This window comes from Brassica rapa, chromosome A08 (genome assembly GCF_000309985.2).
Source record: "Brassica rapa cultivar Chiifu-401-42 chromosome A08, CAAS_Brap_v3.01, whole genome shotgun sequence".
Classification (NCBI taxonomy): Eukaryota; Viridiplantae; Streptophyta; class Magnoliopsida; order Brassicales; family Brassicaceae; genus Brassica; species Brassica rapa.
In genome coordinates this window covers 21,891,582-21,914,028 of record NC_024802.2, presented here as the reverse complement: position 1 = coordinate 21,914,028, position 22,447 = coordinate 21,891,582, and the positions used below count along the sequence as shown (strand labels likewise).

Sequence of the window (22,447 nt, the reverse complement as noted above, 5' to 3'; positions counted from 1 at the left end):
AGATTTGATGGGGGATTCTTCTGAAAATTCAAAAAGAGTTAAGCTTAGTGATGGGAGATTCTTAGCTTATAGAGAAAGTGGAGTTCCAAAGGAGGAGGCAAAATACAAGATCATTCTTGTTCATGGCTTTGGAAGCTCTAAAGACATGAATTTCTCTGCCTCAAAAGTATTTAAAAATAATGCTCTTTGGTTCTTGTCTCTTGATGTTTGAAAAGCCTTTGTGTTTTTTTCTTGTGGATCAAGAAACCTGACCTAGATTTTGTTTCTCAGGAGCTAATACAAGAGCTTGGTGTGTATCTTCTATTCTACGACCGTTCTGGATATGGAGAGTCAGATTCAAATGCAAAACGTTCACTGAAAAGCGAAGTTGATGACATAGTAGAACTTGCTGATCAGTTGAAGATAGGACCCAAGTTTTACCTAATTGGATTATCATGGGATCTTATCCTACTTGGGGTTGCCTAAAACACATTCCTCGCAGGTAATCTATAGGCTAATCAAATAAGTTGTGAATAATAGTTAAGAAACTACTGAGAGTAATATGTTCTTCTTTGCAGGCTATCTGGTGTGGCTTTTGTTGCTCCGGTTGTGAATTACTGGTGGCCATCGCTTCCTAAGAATCTTATAAAGGAAAATTACATGGGAGGTCTTATCAGATGGGGTTTAAGGATATCGAAACTTGCACCTGGACTGTTACATTGGTTAGTTATATTTACACAAAAGGTCTTGCCATCAACTAGTTCGGTTCTTGAGAGCAAGCAAGTCTACTTCAGTAGCCATGACATGGAGGTGCTCAAGAGAACCACTGGCTTTCCTATGTTCACTAAGGTCACTTCCCTAGTTTTCTACACCAAACTTTCCATTTTTAGAAATAATTCAATTCTGACCTATATTACTCTACCGTGTAGGATAAGCTACGTCGAAGAGATGTTTTCGATACTCTAAGAGACGATTTCGTGGCGTGTTTCGGACAATGGGACTTCGAACCAGCAGATCTAAGCATAACTCAAGAGAGTAATGTACACATCTGGCATGGGAAGGAAGACAAAGTTGTTCCGTTTCAACTTCAAAGATGCGTGCTGCAGAAGCAACCTTTGATCAACTACCACGAGATCCCTCAAGGTGGACATCTCATCGTGCACTACGATGGCACTTGCGATGCGATTCTACGTGCGCTGTTGCTTGGTGAAGAAAAAAAAATCTGTATAAACCAGTTCCTGATGAAACCATGTAAAAAAAAGTTGATTAGTTTGGTGTTTGTAAATGATTTTTTATTCTTGATTCATTTAAAGAAAATATATATATATATATATGTTCAAAGTGTATACAGAGACCCAGCCCTATTGACAGAGAAAGAATGGTCCTGTAATAGATCCACAATGTGGGAAGATATATGACAGAGAGAAAGAATGCACCACATACATGATCTAGTTTGCACTAGGTGGCATGTGGCAATATTTATGTAAAATTTTTTTTTAAACAAATTTCAGAGCTTGAAATTTTTTTAGGGGATTTATATCTATATAATTTCTTCAAAAATTTTGGAGGTTTGTTACAAATGTTTCACTTTGCATGCCTTATGACCGGCAATGGTTCTGGATCCTTTAGATGCAAGGAGGGCGGGTCTGATCTTCCATAAGAGGATGGAGATTTTCTTGGAAGTTTAAACTGTTAGAAGAAAGCACATCTTGGATCTTATATCTGAATGGCACCAGAAGCATTAAGGACGAAGATGGCACCAGCATCATCAACCTCTTCCCTTGTTATTCTTCTTCGCCCATCTTTGTTAACGAAACGTTTATGGTAGGCCCATAATGATTAAGGCCCAAGCCCAATTTACCATATATATCCTATTTTCTTTCCAAGCGCTAAAGTGTTTCTTCTTCTCCAAGCTTTACGTAAATCAGAATCATCCTTAGGGTTCTTCTGATTATTAGGCTAAATCGGATTCGAAACTTCCTCACACATCGTCCCTTTCGATTTTACGAAGATGTTTCAGAACGGGAAGCTGGTCCCACCGAATATGCACCAGTACCAGAACACCACGAGGCTCCTCAACCTCAAAGTCCTCCGGCGAATCGATCCGTTCATCGAGGAAATCCTCATCACGGCAGCTCACGTCACCTTATACGAATTCAACGTTCAGAAAAGTGAATGGGTGAGTTGTAATCATCACTCATTATCGTATGATGCTGATGATGTTTGCTTCTGATCTTTCTTTTTCTTGTTTCATTCAGAGTCGTAAGGACGTTGAAGGATCTTTGTTCGTCGTCAAGAGGTAAGTTTTTAACTTATATTGTGATTGTTTTCTTGAATCGTTTACAATGTGATTATTCAATTTCGTGTTATTTCAGAAATAGACAGCAGCCTCGGTTTCAGTTTATTGTGATGAATCGACGTAATACAGGTTAGGATTCTCTTCTTAGCGTTTGAATTTTGATTTATATAAGTAGTTTAGTACATAGTTTTATCTGTAATTTGAAATATATAAGTAATTTGAGTTATATAAGTAGTTTAGTACATAGTTTTATCTGCAATTTGAATTATATAAGTAATTATATAAGTAATTTGAGTTAGATAAGTAGTTTAGTACATAGGAAGGTTTAGATCCTGAGTAGAATTGGTTTCTTGATTAAGGAGTACTCATTAAGTTGTTGAATTTTTTTTTGGATAGATAATCTGGTGGAAGATCTACTTGGAGAATTTGAGTATGAAGTGCAAGGTCCATATTTGCTTTACCGTAATGCAGCTCAAGAAGTTAATGGCATTTGGTTCTATAATCAAAGTGAATGTGAGGAGGTTGCACGGCTCTTCAACAGGTACATTGCTACTTAGTGCAGCATATCCTCACGTAGAAACTGGTTTTATGATTCGACAATAAATCTAGCTGCATAGATACAAGTAGGTATCAATTGTTATCAGATTCTTGTTGGCAAACATAGTGTGATTTTGTGAAGACGTTTCATGTGGATTTTTCTTATATAGTTTGGTATGGCTTAGATGCTCAGCATTATATATGTTTATTATTTCTATACTCTTCTTCGCCTAATGGTTCCCTTGGCGTGACAGGTTACTTATCGCATATTCCAAGGTTAACCAGAAGCCAAATAAGCCATCTTCAAAACGGTAAGAACTTCATGTTTAGATTACTTAGCGCATAGACATTGTGCCATTAGTTGTATGAGGCGGAAAAACACTGATAATCTACATAACTCTTTGAGCTGGTATCTTTCCTATATGTAAAATTGAGTTAAAAAAAAAATGTACTGCAGGGAGTTTGAGGAATTGGAAGCTGTGCCTACAGTGTCAGTTATGGATGGTCCTCTTGAACCATCTTTAAGTGGTAGAGATGGTGCTCCTAATGATCCTGCTTTTGTTAACTTCTTCAGCGTAAGTCTCTCAAAGCTTTTAATACACACTCACACTATCGCCTTCATGATCATGACAGCATCACATTTGACTAACAGCATGAGGGCTTCCTATTAGTTTTAGATTCTTGAATTATCTTCAACTTATTAATCGGTCCAACTTAGATTCTTGAGTACAAGCCGTCAATTTTCGTTACTTCTAAATTCTCAAGCTGTAAGATTGAACTTATCAATTTTGTTGTTGGCTTGACTACAGTCTGCGATGTCTCTTGGCAACACTACTAGCGGGTCGGCAAGTGGACCACCATACCAGACATTAGTAGATACTCGACAACCTCACCAACCCACCATTTCCCCTGCGGCAGCTGCACCTCCACAGATACTATCACCACCGCCTCTACCATCCTCCTCTCCTCTAATGCCTCTTTTTGACAACAATCCTAATCGTATCAGTAGCAACAAGTCCAACGTTCACACAGATTTGGTGACGCCGTCCTCTTTCTTCGGGCCCCCACCGATGATGGCACGACCACACCTCATTCCTGGTTCATCTATGCCCTCTGCTCCTCCTCTGAACCTTAATAATACGACTTATTACCAGCAGGGCCCACATGGCACTCCGATGCTCCAGCCTTTCCCACCACCATCACTCGCTCCTGCACCCAATGGCTCATTTATCAACAGAGACAAAGTCAAAGAAGCCCTGTTAGCTCTGGTTCAGGTTTGTTCTCTTACAACATTCACTTCTGGCTTGAGCTACTGCCTGAATCTAACGGGTTGCTTTTGACAGGAGAATGAGTTCATCGATATGGTGACCCGAGCTTTACAAAATGCACATCAACCATGAAGCTGAGCGGACTCGGCGTGGGGGTTAGATGTAGAATGCATAGTTAAAACGTAGTTTTGTTCTCTATGATAACCTTTTGAACAAAGTGTTGATGGAACGAACCTTCTTCTAATCAACATTAAGAAACAATTTTGTCGATGTTGAATGAAACACCAAACATAGCAAAGAAAGAACGCTTCGTACTGAGTAATAATATTACACACAAGAGAGGGACAATGAGAAAGATATATTACAAATGAAACTAGAGAAATGGTTTATCTCTCGAAGTAATCTTCGGTCCTGCCTTTGAATCCAATTTGTCCGAAGGTGAGACAGATGAAGAGACCTAAGTGCCACGTAACCAACCACAACCAGAACTGTGAAGTGAGAGCTGGAGGAGTTGGGAAGTGAGCGAGCTCATTTCCTATGCTCTCGAAGAAGAGACCCGTCAAGCTCTTCCCATTTATCGCCGGAATACTCGACGGAGCTAGCCACCCGATCAGCCCAAACCCCACCACGTTTAGGTCTCTCCTCAACCAGTTCCTGTCAAAGTTTTTTTTTTTCATTTGTCACACAAATAAAACTATTTATTAGAGAAATAGCCTAAAGATACCTTATAAAACAAGTTAGGACTCAATAAATAAAGAGTAACCCACCAAGTGAACCTTCCTCCTGATGCTCCGGCGACTCTAAGAGGGTTATTTGCTCTTAATGTTGGTTTTAGAAACGCTAAAAACATCACAAATCAATATAGATGAACTCTAGCTCAATTATTCAAATGATGAGAAGAAAGCAAAAAGTACATGAAGAGAAGGCTTTGGTGTTGATGCGTGAAACAGATGATCCTCCGAGACCCATCACCGTTTTCTTCTATGTTTAAGTGCTAACCCTTCCTAATTTCTCAAAGGCTTTCCTGGCAGCCAAATAATAACTTTGGTCTAACAGATTCTGTGTTTGTATATTATCTTCTACTTAACATGCAAACCTGGACCTTTCTGTTTATTCATTTACTCAATTGAATTTTTATTTATTATTTTATTTATCTTTTATTTTTACGTTCAATTGAACGGTCACCTGTTGAAACCCAAATTTAGTTTAGTTTCTTCTCTAATAAAACATCAAAAATGACATTCATCACACCAAATATTAAAATAATATATTTGTATTTTTATTTATTTAATTATAGATTAATTAATTTTCTGATCCATATATATAAATATAATCCATCATATTATCTGTATACACTCAACCTTAAATCGACTCTATAGATATCAAAGCTAATATGACGCCTTGTAAGAAAATCAGTACACTAAGGGATATCAGACCTTACAAGATAGACGGGTGGATTCAAGCAGAAATCATTCATACCTAGAAGCAGTTTAGTGCTTAAAATGGTAAAAAAATATTAGAGATTATTCTTGCATATCAAAATGTGAGACATGTTTAGTCTAATTTTACGCTGTTGTTTGAAGGTCTTTTGTACACTGTTCTGGATTTCGGTTTTGATATGGTTTAGCTTTGTTCCTGGGCTTTTTTTTGTTTGATAACTAGTTGGTTTTGTATGTCATTTTCATTGCTTATCAATTTTGACTTTTTTTTTTGTGAATTTTCTGAGCATATAAGACCCGCTTGATTTGAATGTGAAGTTACTATAGTTGCTGTTAATGGTTTATATATGTTTTACTCTTTGGTTTAAACTTTTAAAGTTGCGCTTGATTTAAGTAAATGATTTTTATATGGTTACTCTTGGTTAATAATAAGATATGCCTGATTTGCATGTGAAGTTAATTGATTTAACTAAATATACAGTCATTGGTTAGTTAGGGTTAATATTTTATATTATAGACTAAATACGGTTATTACTTATGAATGAGCTTGGGTTAATACCAAATTCTTCTTGGGCTGGCTAATATAGGGCTAATTTTAGAAGGATTGGCTTTTGCATGGGCCTATAGCTCCACTGATCTCATCTCCACCCTACGAGTTATTCGTCTGTTGGATGACGAATTTGTTCCTCGGTCCACGTGGTACCTCCACTCCCACGTGCATCCTGAGAAGATTGACAATGACCCAACTGCTAAAGTCGGTCATTCCTGTTATGCAACTACTACCCGTGAAGCCTTTCAATTCATGTTAGACCACAGAGGAGTGCCTAAAGAAAGAGTGCTTGTGTATGACTGTAATCAATCACACAATTAATCAAACAAATTACAGATATTTATTAAAAAATTCATAACGAACCCGGTTGAAGTAATTGAAAAACAAATTTCTATTTGAGGTGGTATTAGATTCAAAAATTTAATTGATTTTGAAAGTATTCAATTTAAAACATAAATAATAGATTTTGATGTATTTTAAATGATTCTTGATGATGATTTTAGTGCATTTGTCTAATTATTTCATTTTAGATTTTAAAGAAATATAATTAAATTTGATAGAACCAATTCTTTTAAATTTCATGAGCTTTTTGACTCTTTATATAAATTGCACAAAGAAAGAACAAACTTTTTACAATAAAAATAATGATCATTTTCATACTTTAAGATTCAATACTTTTATTCACACAAACACTAGATATTTTTCCAAGTCATTCAAACACATAAGATTAGATTAAAAACAATCAATAACATCTTGTTAAGCCAATCTATTTTATTCCATCATAATTCATTTTTTCATTAAATTCTTTTCAAATACAATTACCATGAAATCCACTAAAATTGAATACGACAAATATTTAATAGAATTAGAAAATTAGTTAATTGAATAACACTAGTATCTAAAATATTTTAGAAGAATGATTTCAAATACATAATCTAATAACGCAAGAATGTAAAAGAATTGATGAAATACATAATTGAATGACCGAAGAATTTAATGGAAACTTCAATTCTCTCAAATTCAGTTGAACTCCTAACATGTTTAGATATTACAAAATGTTTATTTAATATGAAATCGATTAAACTAAAGAATTTATTAATTTCAAAAATATTTATCACACAATTTATCAAACAAATTTCAAAGATTTTATCAATAATTCATAACACAATAGGTTGAAATAATTGAAAACAAAACTAAATAATATACTAGATTATATAATTTCATATTTAATATAAATACAAAATAATATAACAATATAGTTTTCAAATAGACTAAAATGAAAAATGTTGACTTTTTAAATTACATTTTGTTAAAAAAATTATTCTCGTGCTTTTTATTAGATATAGAGTTCAGTAATACTCATCACATAACTGTAAATAACACTCTATATAATTTATTTGAAATTATTTACATTTGGAAAGGAAACAATTTGTTCGGTTCAGGTTGTTTAATTACAAAAATGACATTCATCACACCAAATATTAAAATAATATATTTTATATTTATTTATTTAATTACAGATTAATTAATTTTGTGATCCATATATATAAATATAATCCATCATATTAATTGTATACACTCAACCTTAAATCGAATCTATAGATATCAAAGCTAATATGACGTCTTGTAAGAAATTCGGTACACTAAGGGATATCGGACCTTACAAGATAGGCTGGTGGATTCAAGCAGAAGTCATTCATATCTAGAAGCAGTTTAGTGCTTAAAATGGTAAAAGAATATTAGAGATTATTCTTGCATATCAAAATGTGAGACATGTTTAGTGTAATTTATGATATGGGTATTGAAGTACTTTTTGTTTGTTTTTGATATAATAATCTATGATATGTAGGGCGTAAAAATACATGCAACATATAGAAAGATTTTTTTTGCGCATTTGGGAAAATATTTGTTGTGTTCGTAACTGGAAAAAGACATAGAGAATTTCTCTTTGAGTGTAGCATCTGGTCTTTATTTACAGATCTTAACACCAAAAAACTTAACACTAAGTAGCACTATGTAATTTAGATACATTTGAGTATCCCAAATACTTGGATCAGATTCGGTTTCAGTTTTCTAAATATCAAAGTAATACTTACATCTAGCTCCTCCATCCGTGCACAACTCTGACTCATCTCCTTAGTAGGTTCTCCAGCAAAGACTCGTCTTCCTCAAATCGGAAGGTTGGTGGTTACATACAATGAGGCTAGCTGTTTTTTTTTTTTTTTTTTACTAGGAGTAGGAGATTAAATATAGGATTTACCCATTTTACCCCCTGGTAAAAAAAAAGCGTAAAACTTGAATCAGCTTCACCAGCTAATGCGGTCGGCGGCTGACCTAAGAAAAGCTCAACACTTTTTAACATTAACCGACTCCATCGTCTCAAAAGGGTTTTTATACTTTTAGGGTTTTACCGAAAAGAAGAGAGTTCGAGAGAGAGAGAGAGATGGTGAAGAGCGAGAAGACGACGCTGGGGCGGTCCCTGGTGAAGCACCACAACCACATGATCCAGGAATCGAAGGACAAAGGCAAGTACTACAAGAATCTCCAGAAGAAGGTTCTCGAATCCGTCACCGAGGTCAGCGACATCGACGCCATCCTCGAACAGGCCGAGGAGGCTGAGCGTCTTTTCACTATCAATCACAGTAACACCACTCCTCTGCCCATTAATGTGTAAGCTTCTTCCTTTCTTTCAAAGTTCCTCTCTTTTGTATCGTTTGATTGAAAATAGCTATCCTTTGAGCTCAGCTTCCACTTGTTATGTTTTGATCTCTCTTTCCTGAGATCAATAATTCGATTTGGTACGAAAAGTTCAAAACTTTAACTGTTTATCTAATGTTGTTTTGGGTACAGAGACACACAGTCTAGCTCAAGTACTATAGCAGCTGAAGAATGGAGAGAGCAACAGAAGATAGAGGAGGCTTTACACGCCAGTAGTCTTCAAGTGCCTCGAAGGTACGTCCTTTTAATTCTCCTTTTTACATATCTCTGAGATTGTCTAATTTATTTTTTTTCATCTTCAGACCTCCTTGGACACCTGAAATGTCAGTGGAAGAGCTTGATGCTAATGAGAAACAAGCTTTTCTGAATTGGCGCCGGATGCTTGTGAGGTTGGTTAGCCTTTTGTTTACATCATCTTAATGACCATTTTTTTCTTCTTATCCAGTATCTTAGCTTTAATGAAATCAATATCTGTCACTTAAATGTTTGTTAATGATAGTAGATGGGAAAATTTACTCAGCTTCTGTTAAATAGTCTTCTCAGATAGTAGAATACAATGCTTTGATAGATAAAAGTGCATGTGTCTTGTGATTCAATTGTTCTTGTACCTTACTGAGAAGTTTTCAAGGGGAAAAAGTCTCACTCTTGTATCAGTTCTTCCCAGCATATCTCATTTTTACTGTTATTTATAAAATGTGTATTAAATAAGTTTATATAAACTAGCGCTTGCTTAAAGCTGGAGTATTTTTGGCACATTTGTATGATTGGTCTAATACCCAAGTTGGATAGAGAGAGTTTATATCATTTCTTTTGATATATTAGGTGTATGGTTTGGTTTCCACATTAACATTTTTAAGTGGCTCATTGCTATTTGCTTATGCATGCGTGTTCTTCTGTATCTGTGTTCAGGCTCGAGGAAAACGAAAAGCTTGTGTTGACACCATTTGAAAAGAACCTGGATATCTGGAGACAGCTTTGGCGTGTGCTTGAACGTAGTGATTTGGTAAGTCTCAGTAAACCTCTCATTTAGCTCAATTTAAGGTTTTTAAACACTTATCCTTTGTGCAGATTGTTATGGTAGTAGACGCTAGAGATCCACTGTTTTACCGTTGCCCTGATCTTGAGGTATTGCATTCTCTCCCAACTTTATAGTCCACTTAACAGTCTGATTCATACAATTTACTTAAAGATTCGTCTCAACGCAGGCATATGCTAGAGAAATTGATGAGCACAAGAAAATGATGCTTTTAGTCAACAAGGCGGATCTTTTACCTCCTGAAGTCAGGTATATGCCTCCTATTGTTTCCTTGCTACCTTCCCCTCCAACCTCTTTTTTTTTGTGTCTTCTAATTAATTGGTTTACTTCTTTAACATATATCTACAGGGCGAAATGGGCAGAATATTTCCGCCGTAACGACATTCTCTTTGTCTTCTGGTCAGCTATAGCTGCCACAGCCGTCCTAGAAGGCAAAGTCTTGAAAGAGCAATGGAGAAAATCCGATAACTTCCAGAACACAGACGATCCAGAAGTTGTCATATACGGCAGAGACGAGCTCTTGGCCCGGTTACAGTCCGAGGCCCAAGAGATTGTCAGAGCGAGGAACTCTAGATCACCTGTTGATGAGTCTCAACGTGAGAATGCCGTCGTTGGATTTGTTGGTTACCCTAACGTGGGGAAGAGTTCAACAATCAACGCGTTGGTTGGTCAGAAGCGAACAGGAGTCACCTCAACTCCAGGGAAAACAAAGCACTTCCAGACATTGATCATATCCGATGAGCTTATGCTTTGTGATTGTCCCGGTTTAGTCTTCCCTTCGTTCTCGAGCTCGAGATACGAGATGATCACTTGCGGTGTGCTTCCTATCGACAGGATGACGGAGCACCGCGAAGCTATCCAGGTGGTTGCTGACAAGGTCCCTCGCAGTGTCATCGAGAGTGTATACAACATTACACTTCCGAAACCAAAAACATATGAGCGTCAGTCTCGTCCTCCTCTCGCTGCTGAGCTCTTAAGAGCTTACTGTGCTTCACGTGGCTACGTTGCCTCTAGTGGACTACCTGATGAAACGAAAGCGGCGAGGCAGATTCTGAAGGATTACATCGGAGGTAAGCTGCGGCATTTTGCAATGCCGCCTGGGATGACGGAGGAGAAGATAGAGGATGACACTGGTCGAGAAACAGGTTCAGATTCTGAAGAAGGTGAGGGTGATGAGAAGGAAAGCGACGAGCAAGTTCCTGGTATTGATGACGTGTTGGAGGATCTGAGCTCGTTTGATCTGGCGAACGGGCTTGCTTCTTCTAAGAAAGTGACAGTGAAGAAGGAGACTGCTTCACATAAACAGCACAAGAAGCCGCAGAGGAAGAAGGATAGGAACTGGAGAGTTAAGAACACAGAGGAAGGAGATGGAATGCCTCTGGTGAGAGTTTTCCAGAAACCTGCTAACACAGGACCTCTCACAATGCGTTGATCTTACCATATTGTATAACATCCAAGAGTTTATGATATGCAGATGGTGTTTTGTCATACTAAGATGCTTCAAAGTTTTTGTTTTTATTATGTAATAACAGTTTGAACCTTCTCGAATCTGTTCGATGTTTTTGTTTCCAAATTTTAAGTCTTATTTGGTGAAAAAGGAGAATGGTGAGAGTGAAAATTGAAATATGGTTTAGTCTTGTCTGTTTGATCATAGCATCAGTGTTCGAGTGGTGGAATAGTGCCCTGCTTGCTACGGTACAGAGGTTTTTATTTCCGGTTGATAGGCCTGGCGTTTAGGATCCGTCGGGTTCGGTTTGGGTTCCTTATAAGTTTGGTTCGGAATATTTCCGGTTAAAAATATTTTTTTTAAACTAAAAAACTGAAAAGATATAAATTATTGATAAATCTAATTAAAAACTAGTTAAATTAACTAAAATGTATTCAAAATAACAAATTAAAATAAATACAAAAATCTTTATAATACTGTAAAACATCTATATTACTTTAACATATATAAAACCATTAATATATTTAACTAATTTCAAATATTTTTAAATTTTATTTTGAATTTCAGTTCAGATATTTTTGTATACCAGTTCGAATCGGAATTTGGTTTTCTCAGTTTAGGTTTGGTAGAAACTTCGGAATGAGGTAAAAAAGCCCAAGTCTAGTTGATACATTAACTAACCGATCCGAAAAATCTAAACCGATCCGAAAATGAGTTCCGGTTCGGATTTGGATATCGTTAAATAACCGGGTGGATCTTGTATATCTGTCTTCCCTTAAATATACTCCGAGAGAGAGAGAGAGAGAGTCGATAAAAGAAAGAAAAAGTTGGACGAATGTTTGCTTCGTTGTAATTTCTTCCCAGGGAAAATTAACTGTTTCCGTTTATAAACGAAGCTCGACGAATCTGACCACCTCTCCAGAACTGACTCAGAGAGAGATGCTGCTGATCAGAGATTCGCTCCTATTCGAATCGTAGCTGGATCGGTTCTAAAATTAGGTTTTACTTTTCGAAGCTTTTGAGATTTTTGATTTTAAACAATGGACGAAGATTCGTCTATGGTCCCCGAGCACGATCACGATCAGCACGACGAAGCGCAATCTCAGAGGGATGCGTCGGGGGATGGAGGAGGATCGATGCCTGCCTTTTCGAGTCCCGAACCGTCGCAGCAGGAAGCTGTGGGAGGAGGAGAAGCGCAATCAGCGCAAGTCGTTGTTGGTCCGAGGTGCGCGCCGCCGTACTCGGTCGTTGATGCGTTGATGGATAAGAAGGAGGATGGGCCTGGGCCTAGGTGCGGTCATACGTTGACGGCGGTTCCGGCTGTTGGCGAGGAAGGGACGCCTGGGTATATTGGGCCTCGTCTTGTGTTGTTTGGTGGTGCTACGGCGCTTGAGGATAACTCTGGTGGTACTGGAACTCCGACTTCTGCAGCTCCGAGTGCTGGCATTCGTACGTTTTTGCCTTCTCCTTTTGCCTCACTTGTTTCTAGTTTTGGTTGTCTCTTAGAAAGTTTATTTATTTTTCTCTCCTAATGGGACACGTGGCTCTTGACAAGCATTAAACTACTGAAGATTTAGCTATTACAAAGATCTTTATTGGTTATTTGCTTGGAATCCTTGTGAATTTGTCTCGGTTTGGAAAGTTTGGTGATTCTTGCTTTGATTTTGTTGATTTATATGGTGGTGTCAAGCTTTTACAGTAGCTTTCCTCAGTTTCACGTTCACGTTCTTCTTTAGTTCATACCTTAAAATAATTGTGCGAGTTCCGAGATCTCGTTATCTACCTTCCTTTTTGTTAAGTCAAGTTAAAATTGTAACCTTTTTCATGTGAGATTAGCATTTCTAAGATCTAGGATCTATATTTTTATTAGTTTGCTTATAGATTACATGTTCAAGCTCTTGCTATTTTTAGCTTTCTAGACTTGCTAAAAAATAATTAGCGTGTTTTTTGATGCGCAGGGCTGGCTGGAGCAACAGCCGATGTTCATTGTTATGATGTCCTTTCTAACAAGTGGACTAGGTGAGCATAAAATGTGTATTTTCTTTTCCTGTATATGTAACCGCATGAGATCCTGCTCTTTTTATAAGTTGGGATACCAGTTAATTTGATGAAATGAGTCTACAGGCTTACACCATTTGGGGAACCACCAACCCCAAGAGCCGCACATGTCGCAACTGCAGTCGGGACCATGGTAGTTATTCAGGTAGTGGAAAACAATGCTATTTTATTATGTAAATGATGTCAGCCTATCGATTCAAAATGATCATTTCCAGTCAGCTTTGAAAGTGCTTATGAATTCTCTCTCTGGTGCAGGGTGGAATTGGTCCTGCTGGTTTATCTGCCGAAGACCTTCACGTTCTTGATCTCACTCAACAACGGCCACGATGGCACAGGTTTGAAAAATAAACCCGTCAATAGTCGCTACTCGGTTTCGGATTCCTTTTACTAGTTTGCGTCTTGATATAGGGCTATATTTTCTATCCAGGGTTGTTGTTCAGGGTCCTGGACCAGGACCGCGTTATGGACATGTCATGGCACTTGTGGGACAAAGATATCTCATGGCGATTGGTGGAAATGATGGTATGCAGTGTTCTATGTTGGCTTATTCTCAGTATTTTATGTTGGACCATCATGTTATCCTTAAAGCTTCTTGTTTCTGAACACCTTTTTAAACCATTAGGAAAACGTCCTCTCGCTGATGTATGGGCCTTGGATACTGCTGCCAAGCCTTATGAATGGCGTAAGCTGGAACCAGAAGGAGAAGGTCCACCTCCCTGCATGTAAGTTTGATTACACTCCTTGATAATTGACTAATTGAGTCCTTTCAACTGGAGTAATATTGTTTATCCTTTCAACTGGAGTAATATTGTTTATGCTATTTGTACATTGTACCTAGGTATGCAACTGCAAGTGCGCGTTCCGATGGTCTTCTTCTCCTCTGTGGTGGAAGGGATGCAAATAGTGTGGTAAGTGGCAGAGTTTATTTATAATCATGCTCAATTGCCTCTCTCGATACAGACACGGACCCACTGATAGAATCTTGGCTTCTTCTTTGTTGTGAGATATGAATGGGACCATGAGAGTTAGTCCGTTGTTGTAGAGGTTGTGTTTCTTCACAGACCAAATTGAAATTGTCATCAAGGAATGATATTATCAATTAGTTGTTTATTCACGACCATTATTATGAGAAGTTGTCATTGTAGATTGAAATTTGAAAGCAGTGGACTGTCTTGGTCTTGAATACTTGATTGAGGGATAAATATTTGTTCTTTTGAATTGATAGCCTCTGGCCAGTGCATATGGACTTGCTAAGCACAGAGATGGACGTTGGGAATGGGCCATAGCTCCTGGTGTCTCACCATCTGCCAGATATCAGCATGCAGCAGTATGATACTTCTTCCTCTTTAATTCTCTTTTTTGGCTTCATCAGAATAATTAAACTGCTTGATGGATTCTTTAGGTCTTTGTAAATGCAAGACTCCATGTGTCCGGTGGGGCACTTGGTGGTGGACGCATGGTTGAAGATTCATCCAGTGTTGCAGGTTAGCAAACAACGAGAAGCAACTTGAATATCTGTACAGATGTTTGTGCTGTTGGATTGTCGTTAAAAAAATACTTAGTTTCCTTGATAATAGGTGCACCATTTTTAGTCTTCTGTAGGCCATTGTTGAAATGTTTCATCATGTATAGACGAAAGCTGTATAGAGGAATATGCTGTTCTTTTTTGCCAATCGACGTGGTTCTAGCCATAAAATTATCACTGAAGCATTTTAGCCATTGTTAAATGTGTTTCATTTCTAGACGAGATACATAATGGTTTTATAATAATATGTGCACTGAGTGGATCTACAGTTCTCTGATTATTTCATCTATTGTCTTTGTACAGTATTGGATACTGCCGCAGGTGTATGGTGTGATACGAAATCCGTTGTTACTAGTCCGCGAACTGGCAGGTACAGTGCCGATGCGGCTGGTGGTGATGCTTCTGTTGAGCTGACTAGGCGTTGTAGACATGCTGCTGCTGCAGTCGGTGATTTGATATTTATCTATGGCGGTCTACGTGGAGGTAAGAAGAAATATAGGCAAGACTTATGTCAATGTACCTAATGATTTCTGATACATAGATTCCACAGTTTCCACTGCATGCTTCTTCATGAGGAATTCATTTCTATGATTGGATTGATCACTGAATGTGATATAGTATACATCGTATGGCTGGCTGTGACACTGTAGACTTGCACTTGCTTAACTATGTATTTGAGATTCAAATCTAACAGATTATATTAATTTTGGATTTCTCCCAGACCTTGTTCTCTCCATCTTTTAATAAGTTTGCACCTGTTCAAATTGCAAAGATGGCATCACAACGACTTAACTATATATTGGTGATACTTCAGGGGTGTTACTCGATGGCCTTTTAGTTGCTGAGGATCTTGCCGCTGCGGAAACAACATATGCGGCTTCTCATCCTGCTGCTGCTGCGGCAACAAATTCGGCTCCAGGTCGGTTACCTGGAAGGTATGGTTTTTCAGACGAAAGGAATAGGGAGTTATCTGATTCAGCTGCTGATGGTGCTGTTGTGCTGGAAAGCCCTGTTGCACCCCCTGTAAATGGTGATCTGCATAATGATATAAGCTCTGAAAATGCAATCAATCCAGGAATCAGGTTTGCCAACTTCCTTAACTACTGATTTATCTTGTGCTGTATGGTTAACACAGTGATGTATTTAGTGACGACTATCCAAAACAACTTTGTAGGAGAACGAGCAAGGGTGTGGAGTATCTTGTTGAAGCATCAGCGGCAGAAGCTGAGGCGATCAGTGCTACGTTGGCTGCTGCCAAGGCACGGCAGGTCAATGGTGAAGTTGAGCTTCCAGATAGGGATTGTGGTGGAGAGGCTTCACCTAGTGGGACACCTACATTTTCGCTAATGAAGCCAGATTCTATGGGATCTGCAGGGATTCGTCTTCATCATAGAGCTGTGAGTGCCACACTTGTTGTCTTTTTTTTTCTGAACACAACCCACACTTGATTGTCTTAAATAATAATATATTTCTAACACCATGTTCTTCATTTATAAATATTTCTTGCCCCAGAGTCACCAGTAATGCATTTTTGGTTTATAATGGTTCTGGCACTTGTTATTAGGTGGTGGTTGCTGCAGAAACTGGTGGCGCCTTGGGTGGAATGGCTAGACAATTTTCTATTGATCAATTTGAAAATGAGGGACGACGTGTCAGTTATGGGACACCAGAAAGTGCAACCGCAGCGAGGAAATTATTAGATCGACAAATGTCAATCAGTAGTGTTCCTAAGAAGGTAAAAACTTGGTTCTCCACACGACGTATTGCAATAGAATCTTATGATCCTAATTGTGGATTTAAGAAACACAGTAATACACTTGGTAAAAGTTTATGATAAAAAGGGTACAATCGTGAAATATTATATATTACGATGCATTCTTGCTGTGACATTGATTGATCGTTTGGTTGCAATGAAAAAAATGAAAGTATCATCAATTGCTATTGTATAGTATACTATCTCCGTTTTTGATTTACTGCTAACTCACTGGTGAAAATACCTTTGCATTCTGTTTTGTTTAGTTTGAAACTGGTTGCGTAAACTGATTACTTTTTAATTCGGAATTCTAATGAATTATTTTTAACGGGTTCTAATGAGCTTTTTTCTCAACTATGTGATAATAGGTTATAGCTCATCTTTTAAAGCCTCGTGGGTGGAAGCCTCCAGTTCGACGCCAGTTTTTCCTAGATTGCAATGAAATAGCTGACCTTTGTGATAGTGCAGAACGTATCTTCTCAAATGAACCAACTGTATTACAACTTAAAGCTCCTATCAAAATATTTGGTGATCTGCATGGACAGTTTGGGGATCTTATGCGCCTTTTTGATGAATATGGTTCACCATCTACAGCTGGAGACATATCGTAAGTTCACATTCTGACGTCATGGGCCGCTACTTCTTTTACTTTTGCTATTTTGCTGGAACATTACTAAAATTCTGTTGTATAATTGTCAGATACATCGATTACCTCTTCTTAGGGGACTATGTTGATCGAGGTCAACACAGTCTAGAAACAATCTGCCTTCTGCTTGCATTAAAGGTTGTTCTAAGTGTCTTGTGTTAGTTTTGACTTGATGCAGATGTTCTAGTTGCTTGACCATAGAGGGTTTGACATTCTACTTTCATTAATGCAGGTTGAGTACCAGCATAACGTACACTTAATTCGGGGAAACCATGAAGCTGCTGATATTAATGCTCTTTTTGGCTTCCGAATCGAGTGTATTGAGCGAATGGTAATGTATTATGCTTCTGGATCTCTTGTTTCCATTCCATGTTTAGTTGTCTCACGCTGTGGTTGCTTTGCAGGGTGAACGTGATGGAATCTGGGTGTGGCACCGAATAAACCGTTTATTTAATTGGCTACCGCTTGCTGCATCGATTGAGAAGAAAATTTTATGTATGCATGGGGGTATTGGTCGTTCTATAAATCATGTGGAGCAGATAGAGAGTATTCAACGTCCAATTACAATGGAAGCTGGCTCCATTGTACTCATGGATTTATTATGGTCAGTCTATATCTTCTATATGTTGCTCTGGTCAATTTTGTTGTCGAAGTCTTCCAAGTTTGTTAATTGGAAGTCTTACAAGTTTGTTAATTTGGAATTCATTAGGTCGGATCCGACTGAAAATGACAGTGTGGAAGGTTTAAGGCCCAATGCTAGAGGCCCTGGATTGGTTACATTTGGGGTGAGTAAATTTATTTGTTTCAAATTTATAAGTTGTTTGAATTTTGCTTTTCCTCCCTTCATAAGATCTGCTCCCAGTAATATAAAGAAGTGTTAATTTCTTTTGCATTTCCTTTTTACCTGTTCTGTTATTGACCATGACTTGGAAAATGCAGCCTGATCGTGTTATGGAGTTCTGCAACAACAATGATCTTCAATTAATCGTACGTGCACACGAATGCGTGATGGATGGGTTTGAGCGTTTTGCTCAGGGGCATTTGATAACTCTCTTTTCAGCTACAAACTATTGTGGTATGTGTATGATGAACTCACTAGTGCCATAATCTTAACAGATACCTTCATGTGATTATATTTGTTTGGTTAATAACCTTACACTAACCTCAGGTACTGCAAACAATGCTGGGGCTATCTTGGTATTGGGGAGAGATCTTGTAGTGGTTCCTAAGCTCATTCATCCGTTACCTCCAGCACTTTCATCAACTGAAGCTTCACATCCAGATGACACATGGATGCAGGTTGCTATTGCTTCAGTTCATTAGTGAAATCTTATGTATACGTACATGAAAAATTGGTACTTAGTTTGGTATTGGCATTTTGCAGGAGCTGAACGCAAATAGGCCAGCGACACCAACCAGAGGACGCCCACAAGCTCCAAATGACAAAGGAGGCTCTCTGGCGTGGATGTAAGGTAGACGGAAGAGGCACTCGTGGACATACATACCGCAGCCACACACTTTGTAACATCTGCCTCCTGGTGTTCCTCATGTTTCTGTACAGAAAAGATGAGCGATAAACGAGAAACGATGAGGGTCTGGAGATATCAGGGGGTTGTTGTAAATTGAGATGCCGTAAGGGTAGAGAAGTCAGTTTTGGTGGTGGTTTAGTAGTGATTTGTAGAGTTCATTCGTTTGGGCTTTAGTTCTCTCTTTCAACTTTATTTAGTCTGCTTTCTATAAAATCTTTGTGTTTCTCTCCAATTTATTATCTTCTCGTTTTGGTTTGTGGTATAGTTTCTTGGCGAGTGGGATTTTGAGTTATCATCCGTATTAGGGTGTGTTAGTTGGGGGGGGGGGGATGGATGGTTTGCTGGTTTTCTATTTATTCTGTATCATATAGACGTTGGGGCTTTTGTGTATCTTAACTTATATTCATTAAGCAGCTCATACTTTTGTAACGTTTGTGTTGATAACATCATATTATCATGATACCAAGAAATTTCCTGGCTCCCTTGGGGTTATTTAAGGTTGCAAAAAAAAATTCTTATTTTTTTTTGTGTGTATGTGTAACGGTGAGCTTAGACACTATAGACAGCAAGTAGGAATGGGTGGAAACTGGAAACACAATTCTACCTCTCTAGAGAGACCACCAACCAATTTGATTAGACGAGTACATGTCAAGTGTTGTAATAGTCATATATGATCTTGAACCAATATTGGGACCCTTGAATAGTCGTAGTAGCCAATGTTAAAAAAATTTCATTAATGAGCTATATTAATCTTCTCTCATTCATTAATCAAATATCTCATTCACTGTACTACTATATACATACATATTAAGTAAAATATAATTAATGACTACCTGCTCATCTAACTAATCCAGCTCAACATAATAAACTCACGTTTCACTGAGGCAGGGCTTAACTAGTACCCAACTAACTAGACTAGGTTCCATATGGTTAATTTAATAATACTATTTCACTTAAATATCATTAAACGTTCAAAGTTCGTACTGCACCGCACTATGCGTCTTTTTTATAATAATAAGATAACATTTTCACGAGTCCCGGACAATAGACAAGAGTCTCTTACGCTATGTATATATAAATAACATCGATCCATGTATACAAAACAAGTCTTCTCTCTATTTCTTTATCTCTTCCTGCTTGAAGGTGAGGTGAGTGATCATCAAAAGGTGTAATGGAGAAACTGAGAGAGATAGTGAGAGAAGGAAGGAGAGTCGGAGAAGAAGACCCGAGAAGAATAGTTCATGCTTTCAAAGTAGGAGTTGCTCTTGTTTTGGTCTCTTCTTTCTATTATTACCAACCTTTCGGTCCTTTTACCGATTACTTCGGTATCAATGCAATGTGGGCTGTCATGACCGTCGTTGTTGTCTTCGAATTCTCCGTAGGTTCGTCTTGTAACCAGACTCAGCTACCTCCTAGCTAGCATTTTAATATTTTTAATGACTTAAGGAAATATTAAAATGAGTATATTATTAACTTTGGTTTGGTGTGTACATAGGGGCCACACTTAGTAAAGGACTAAATAGAGGAGTGGCGACATTAGTAGCAGGAGGACTAGCACTTGGAGCTCATCAGCTAGCAAGTTTGTCTGGTCGAACAATAGAGCCCATTCTTCTAGCCACCTTTGTGTTTGTAACGGGTAACCTTACGTAACACACGCATATTTGCACGCATACACATTTTCTGTTTACCTAGAACTAGAAGAAAAGTAACGGTGATATATGTATGTGCAGCTGCGTTAGCAACGTTCGTGAGGTTCTTCCCAAGGGTGAAGGCGACATTCGATTATGGGATGTTGATATTCATATTGACGTTCTCACTGATATCGTTGTCCCAGTTTAGAGACGAAGAGATATTGGATTTGGCTGAGAGCAGATTATCAACAGTGTTGGTGGGAGGAGTCAGTTGCATACTTATCTCCATCTTTGTCTGTCCTGTCTGGGCTGGACAAGACCTTCATTCTCTTCTTATCTCCAACTTGGACACACTCTCCCACTTCCTTCAAGGTTTGTTTTGTTGTTATATTATTTTTAAAACTCTCTTATACTCCGTCCGTTTCCATATGTATGATGTTTTACAAAAAAAAAAATGTTAGTTTTAACTTTATCAAAATTAACTGTTTTTGTTATCTTCAGTTAATTTTAAATTAAATTAGGTTTTTTTTTTGTTGAGAATTCTCTTATATATACTTATATACAAGTGGGAATTTGGCAGAGTTTGGGGGTGAATATTTTGAAGCCAGAGAGTATGGAGACATCAAAGTGGTTGAGAAGAGGAGAAGGAATCTTGAGAGGTACAAGAGTGTTCTTAACTCAAAAAGTGATGAAGATACTTTGGTGTGTACTCTTTCTCTCTTTACCCTTATTGCTTCACTTTTATTAGTTTATACAATTTTTGAACTATTGGATTATGTATTGATATTATTGTTACATTGTATTTAGGCTAATTTCGCAAAATGGGAACCCCCTCACGGAAAATTTGGATTTAGGCATCCATGGAAACAATATCTTGTCGTGGCTGCATTACTCAGGCAATGTGCCCACCGGATTGATGCCTTGAATTCATACATCAACTCAGATTTTCAGGTAGTATTTTTTTCTACAACTTTGTTACAAATTTGCATATATAATAATGAAATAAAAAAGATCAAGTTATACGTATTATTTGTAATATGAATCACAGATGCAAACACAAAGGAAAGAAAAAAACATATTAAAATTCTTACTCTATGTTTATATATATCGTAAATAGTTTATGTGGATGTTATACATAACTATGTTCCTTCTAAGTCTTTACTTATTCTCATTTCTTCTATTAGATCCCAATCGACATAAAGAAGAAGTTAGAAGAACCGTTTAGAAGAATGAGCTTGGAGTCAGGAAAAGCATTGAAAGAAGCGTCAATTTCATTAAAGAAAATGATGAAATCATCTTCTTATGATATTCATATCATAAACTCACAGTCTGCATCCAAAGCTCTTTCCACATTACTCAAATCAGGCATCTTGAATGATGTTGAGCCTCTTCGAATGGTATCATTGCTGACGACGGTCTCACTACTAAACGATATTGTTCATATAACCGAAAAGATCTCAGAATCTGTACGAGAGCTTGCATCCGCTGCAAGTTTCAAGAACAAGATGAAGCCGACCGAACCGACCGTGTCACTCAAGAAGTCGGATTCTGGAAGCATTGGTTGTGCCATGCCAATTAATTCTCGTGATGGTGATCATGTTGTCACGATCTTATTAAGTGATGATGATGATGATACATCAAACAATGTTGTTGATGATGATACAATCAATGAAAAACCTGAAGACGGTGAAATACATGTAGATACGAGTTGCGTACATGGGGTCGGGATGATGCTAGAACATTCATTGGGTGTTCGTATACTTCAGATTTGATGTAGTATTCATGCATTGTTTTGTTTTGAACTATTTGGTCACATTTTTTTTATAATAAAGTCTTGGTTTTCATTTTCCCATGCTCTTAAAAAGTATTTTACATCTGAGTGATTTCAAAGGTAAAAAACGTGGCAAATTTATTGATGGATCAGCCACAAACAAAAATCATCGAATCACTTCATGACCTATTCGAAATTTGGTTTATAGCCCAACCCAAATTTGATAAGAGGCCTTAATATCCACTAAGCACAATAATATTA

The 22,447-nt window shown here is 37.7% G+C and overlaps 6 protein-coding genes across 7 annotated transcripts; 5 read left to right on the top strand and 1 right to left on the bottom strand.

Annotated features, from left to right (window-relative positions):
- The first annotated feature begins 7 nt into the window (after positions 1-7).
- Positions 8-1,667, top strand: LOC103836674. The gene is made up of 5 exons (XM_033278126.1): positions 8-166; positions 271-413; positions 558-828; positions 909-1,185; positions 1,609-1,667. Exons 1-5 carry the CDS (start codon positions 8-10, stop codon positions 1,665-1,667), a joined length of 909 nt encoding a protein of 302 aa, XP_033134017.1.
- On the top strand, positions 79-4,535 carry LOC103836395 (mRNA-decapping enzyme-like protein). Of its 2 annotated transcripts, XM_009112651.3 has the most exons (8): positions 79-2,158; positions 2,238-2,278; positions 2,355-2,407; positions 2,675-2,819; positions 3,070-3,126; positions 3,273-3,390; positions 3,625-4,089; positions 4,159-4,535. In XM_009112651.3, exons 1-8 carry the CDS (start codon positions 1,991-1,993, stop codon positions 4,213-4,215), a joined length of 1,104 nt encoding a protein of 367 aa, XP_009110899.1. In that variant the 5' UTR covers positions 79-1,990; the 3' UTR covers positions 4,216-4,535. The 2 variants fall into 2 exon arrangements, with proteins under 2 accessions (XP_009110899.1, XP_033133214.1); XM_033277323.1 differs by having other exon boundaries at positions 3,625-4,535.
- On the bottom strand, positions 4,304-5,089 carry LOC117127314 (photosystem I subunit O-like). Its single transcript, XM_033277325.1, has 3 exons — positions 4,998-5,089; positions 4,851-4,923; positions 4,304-4,746 (listed from the first exon to the last, which is right to left on the bottom strand). The coding sequence occupies exons 1-3, from the start codon at positions 5,050-5,052 to the stop codon at positions 4,470-4,472; spliced, it is 405 nt and encodes a 134-aa protein (XP_033133216.1). The 5' UTR covers positions 5,053-5,089; the 3' UTR covers positions 4,304-4,469.
- A 3,279-nt stretch (positions 5,090-8,368) lies between these two features.
- On the top strand, positions 8,369-11,452 carry LOC103836394 (GTPase LSG1-2). The gene is made up of 7 exons (XM_009112649.3): positions 8,369-8,742; positions 8,923-9,024; positions 9,093-9,179; positions 9,700-9,793; positions 9,859-9,915; positions 9,996-10,075; positions 10,175-11,452. The coding sequence occupies exons 1-7, from the start codon at positions 8,516-8,518 to the stop codon at positions 11,256-11,258; spliced, it is 1,731 nt and encodes a 576-aa protein (XP_009110897.1). The 5' UTR covers positions 8,369-8,515; the 3' UTR covers positions 11,259-11,452.
- A 594-nt stretch (positions 11,453-12,046) lies between these two features.
- LOC103836393 (serine/threonine-protein phosphatase BSL2-like) lies at positions 12,047-19,215 on the top strand. Its single transcript, XM_009112648.3, has 21 exons — positions 12,047-12,722; positions 13,232-13,292; positions 13,398-13,476; positions 13,587-13,666; positions 13,759-13,853; positions 13,954-14,053; positions 14,170-14,239; positions 14,557-14,658; positions 14,734-14,815; positions 15,160-15,339; positions 15,671-15,938; positions 16,031-16,253; positions 16,421-16,591; positions 16,978-17,216; positions 17,309-17,393; positions 17,488-17,586; positions 17,660-17,859; positions 17,965-18,040; positions 18,195-18,330; positions 18,424-18,554; positions 18,640-19,215. Exons 1-21 carry the CDS (start codon positions 12,314-12,316, stop codon positions 18,724-18,726), a joined length of 2,973 nt encoding a protein of 990 aa, XP_009110896.2. The 5' UTR covers positions 12,047-12,313; the 3' UTR covers positions 18,727-19,215.
- A 331-nt stretch (positions 19,216-19,546) lies between these two features.
- On the top strand, positions 19,547-22,259 carry LOC103836392 (aluminum-activated malate transporter 1-like). Its single transcript, XM_009112647.2, has 6 exons — positions 19,547-20,166; positions 20,280-20,420; positions 20,515-20,787; positions 20,996-21,117; positions 21,223-21,366; positions 21,600-22,259. The coding sequence occupies exons 1-6, from the start codon at positions 19,956-19,958 to the stop codon at positions 22,185-22,187; spliced, it is 1,479 nt and encodes a 492-aa protein (XP_009110895.1). The 5' UTR covers positions 19,547-19,955; the 3' UTR covers positions 22,188-22,259.
- Positions 22,260-22,447: the final 188 nt, after the last annotated feature.

What these genes read in the sequence shown, in the direction of transcription:
- LOC117127314 (XM_033277325.1), bottom strand. Translation starts at nt 5,052, where the DNA reads ATGGGTCTCGGAGGATCATCTGTTTCACGCATCAACACCAAAGCCTTC. An exon ending in CACCAAAGCCTTCTCTTCAT is followed by an intron (nt 4,924 to 4,997) that starts GTACTTTTTGCT and finishes TGATGTTTTTAG; the next exon opens with CGTTTCTAAAACCAACATTA. An exon ending in TCAGGAGGAAGGTTCACTTG is followed by an intron (nt 4,747 to 4,850) that starts GTGGGTTACTCT and finishes GAAAAAAAAAAA; the next exon opens with CTTTGACAGGAACTGGTTGA.
- LOC103836395 (XM_033277323.1), top strand. Translation starts at nt 1,991, where the DNA reads ATGTTTCAGAACGGGAAGCTGGTCCCACCGAATATGCACCAGTACCAG. An exon ending in ACGTTCAGAAAAGTGAATGG is followed by an intron (nt 2,159 to 2,237) that starts GTGAGTTGTAAT and finishes TGTTTCATTCAG; the next exon opens with AGTCGTAAGGACGTTGAAGG. An exon ending in GTTGCACGGCTCTTCAACAG is followed by an intron (nt 2,820 to 3,069) that starts GTACATTGCTAC and finishes TTGGCGTGACAG; the next exon opens with GTTACTTATCGCATATTCCA.
- LOC103836393 (XM_009112648.3), top strand. Translation starts at nt 12,314, where the DNA reads ATGGACGAAGATTCGTCTATGGTCCCCGAGCACGATCACGATCAGCAC. An exon ending in GGACCATGGTAGTTATTCAG is followed by an intron (nt 13,477 to 13,586) that starts GTAGTGGAAAAC and finishes TCTCTGGTGCAG; the next exon opens with GGTGGAATTGGTCCTGCTGG. An exon ending in GAAGGGATGCAAATAGTGTG is followed by an intron (nt 14,240 to 14,556) that starts GTAAGTGGCAGA and finishes TTGAATTGATAG; the next exon opens with CCTCTGGCCAGTGCATATGG.
- LOC103836394 (XM_009112649.3), top strand. Translation starts at nt 8,516, where the DNA reads ATGGTGAAGAGCGAGAAGACGACGCTGGGGCGGTCCCTGGTGAAGCAC. An exon ending in ACTCCTCTGCCCATTAATGT is followed by an intron (nt 8,743 to 8,922) that starts GTAAGCTTCTTC and finishes TTTTGGGTACAG; the next exon opens with AGACACACAGTCTAGCTCAA. An exon ending in TGCTTGAACGTAGTGATTTG is followed by an intron (nt 9,794 to 9,858) that starts GTAAGTCTCAGT and finishes TCCTTTGTGCAG; the next exon opens with ATTGTTATGGTAGTAGACGC.
- LOC103836392 (XM_009112647.2), top strand. Translation starts at nt 19,956, where the DNA reads ATGGAGAAACTGAGAGAGATAGTGAGAGAAGGAAGGAGAGTCGGAGAA. An exon ending in TGTCTTCGAATTCTCCGTAG is followed by an intron (nt 20,167 to 20,279) that starts GTTCGTCTTGTA and finishes GTGTGTACATAG; the next exon opens with GGGCCACACTTAGTAAAGGA. An exon ending in ACATCAACTCAGATTTTCAG is followed by an intron (nt 21,367 to 21,599) that starts GTAGTATTTTTT and finishes TTCTTCTATTAG; the next exon opens with ATCCCAATCGACATAAAGAA.
- LOC103836674 (XM_033278126.1), top strand. Translation starts at nt 8, where the DNA reads ATGGGGGATTCTTCTGAAAATTCAAAAAGAGTTAAGCTTAGTGATGGG. An exon ending in CAGTTGAAGATAGGACCCAA is followed by an intron (nt 414 to 557) that starts GTTTTACCTAAT and finishes TCTTCTTTGCAG; the next exon opens with GCTATCTGGTGTGGCTTTTG. An exon ending in TCTACGTGCGCTGTTGCTTG is followed by an intron (nt 1,186 to 1,608) that starts GTGAAGAAAAAA and finishes TGGATCCTTTAG; the next exon opens with ATGCAAGGAGGGCGGGTCTG.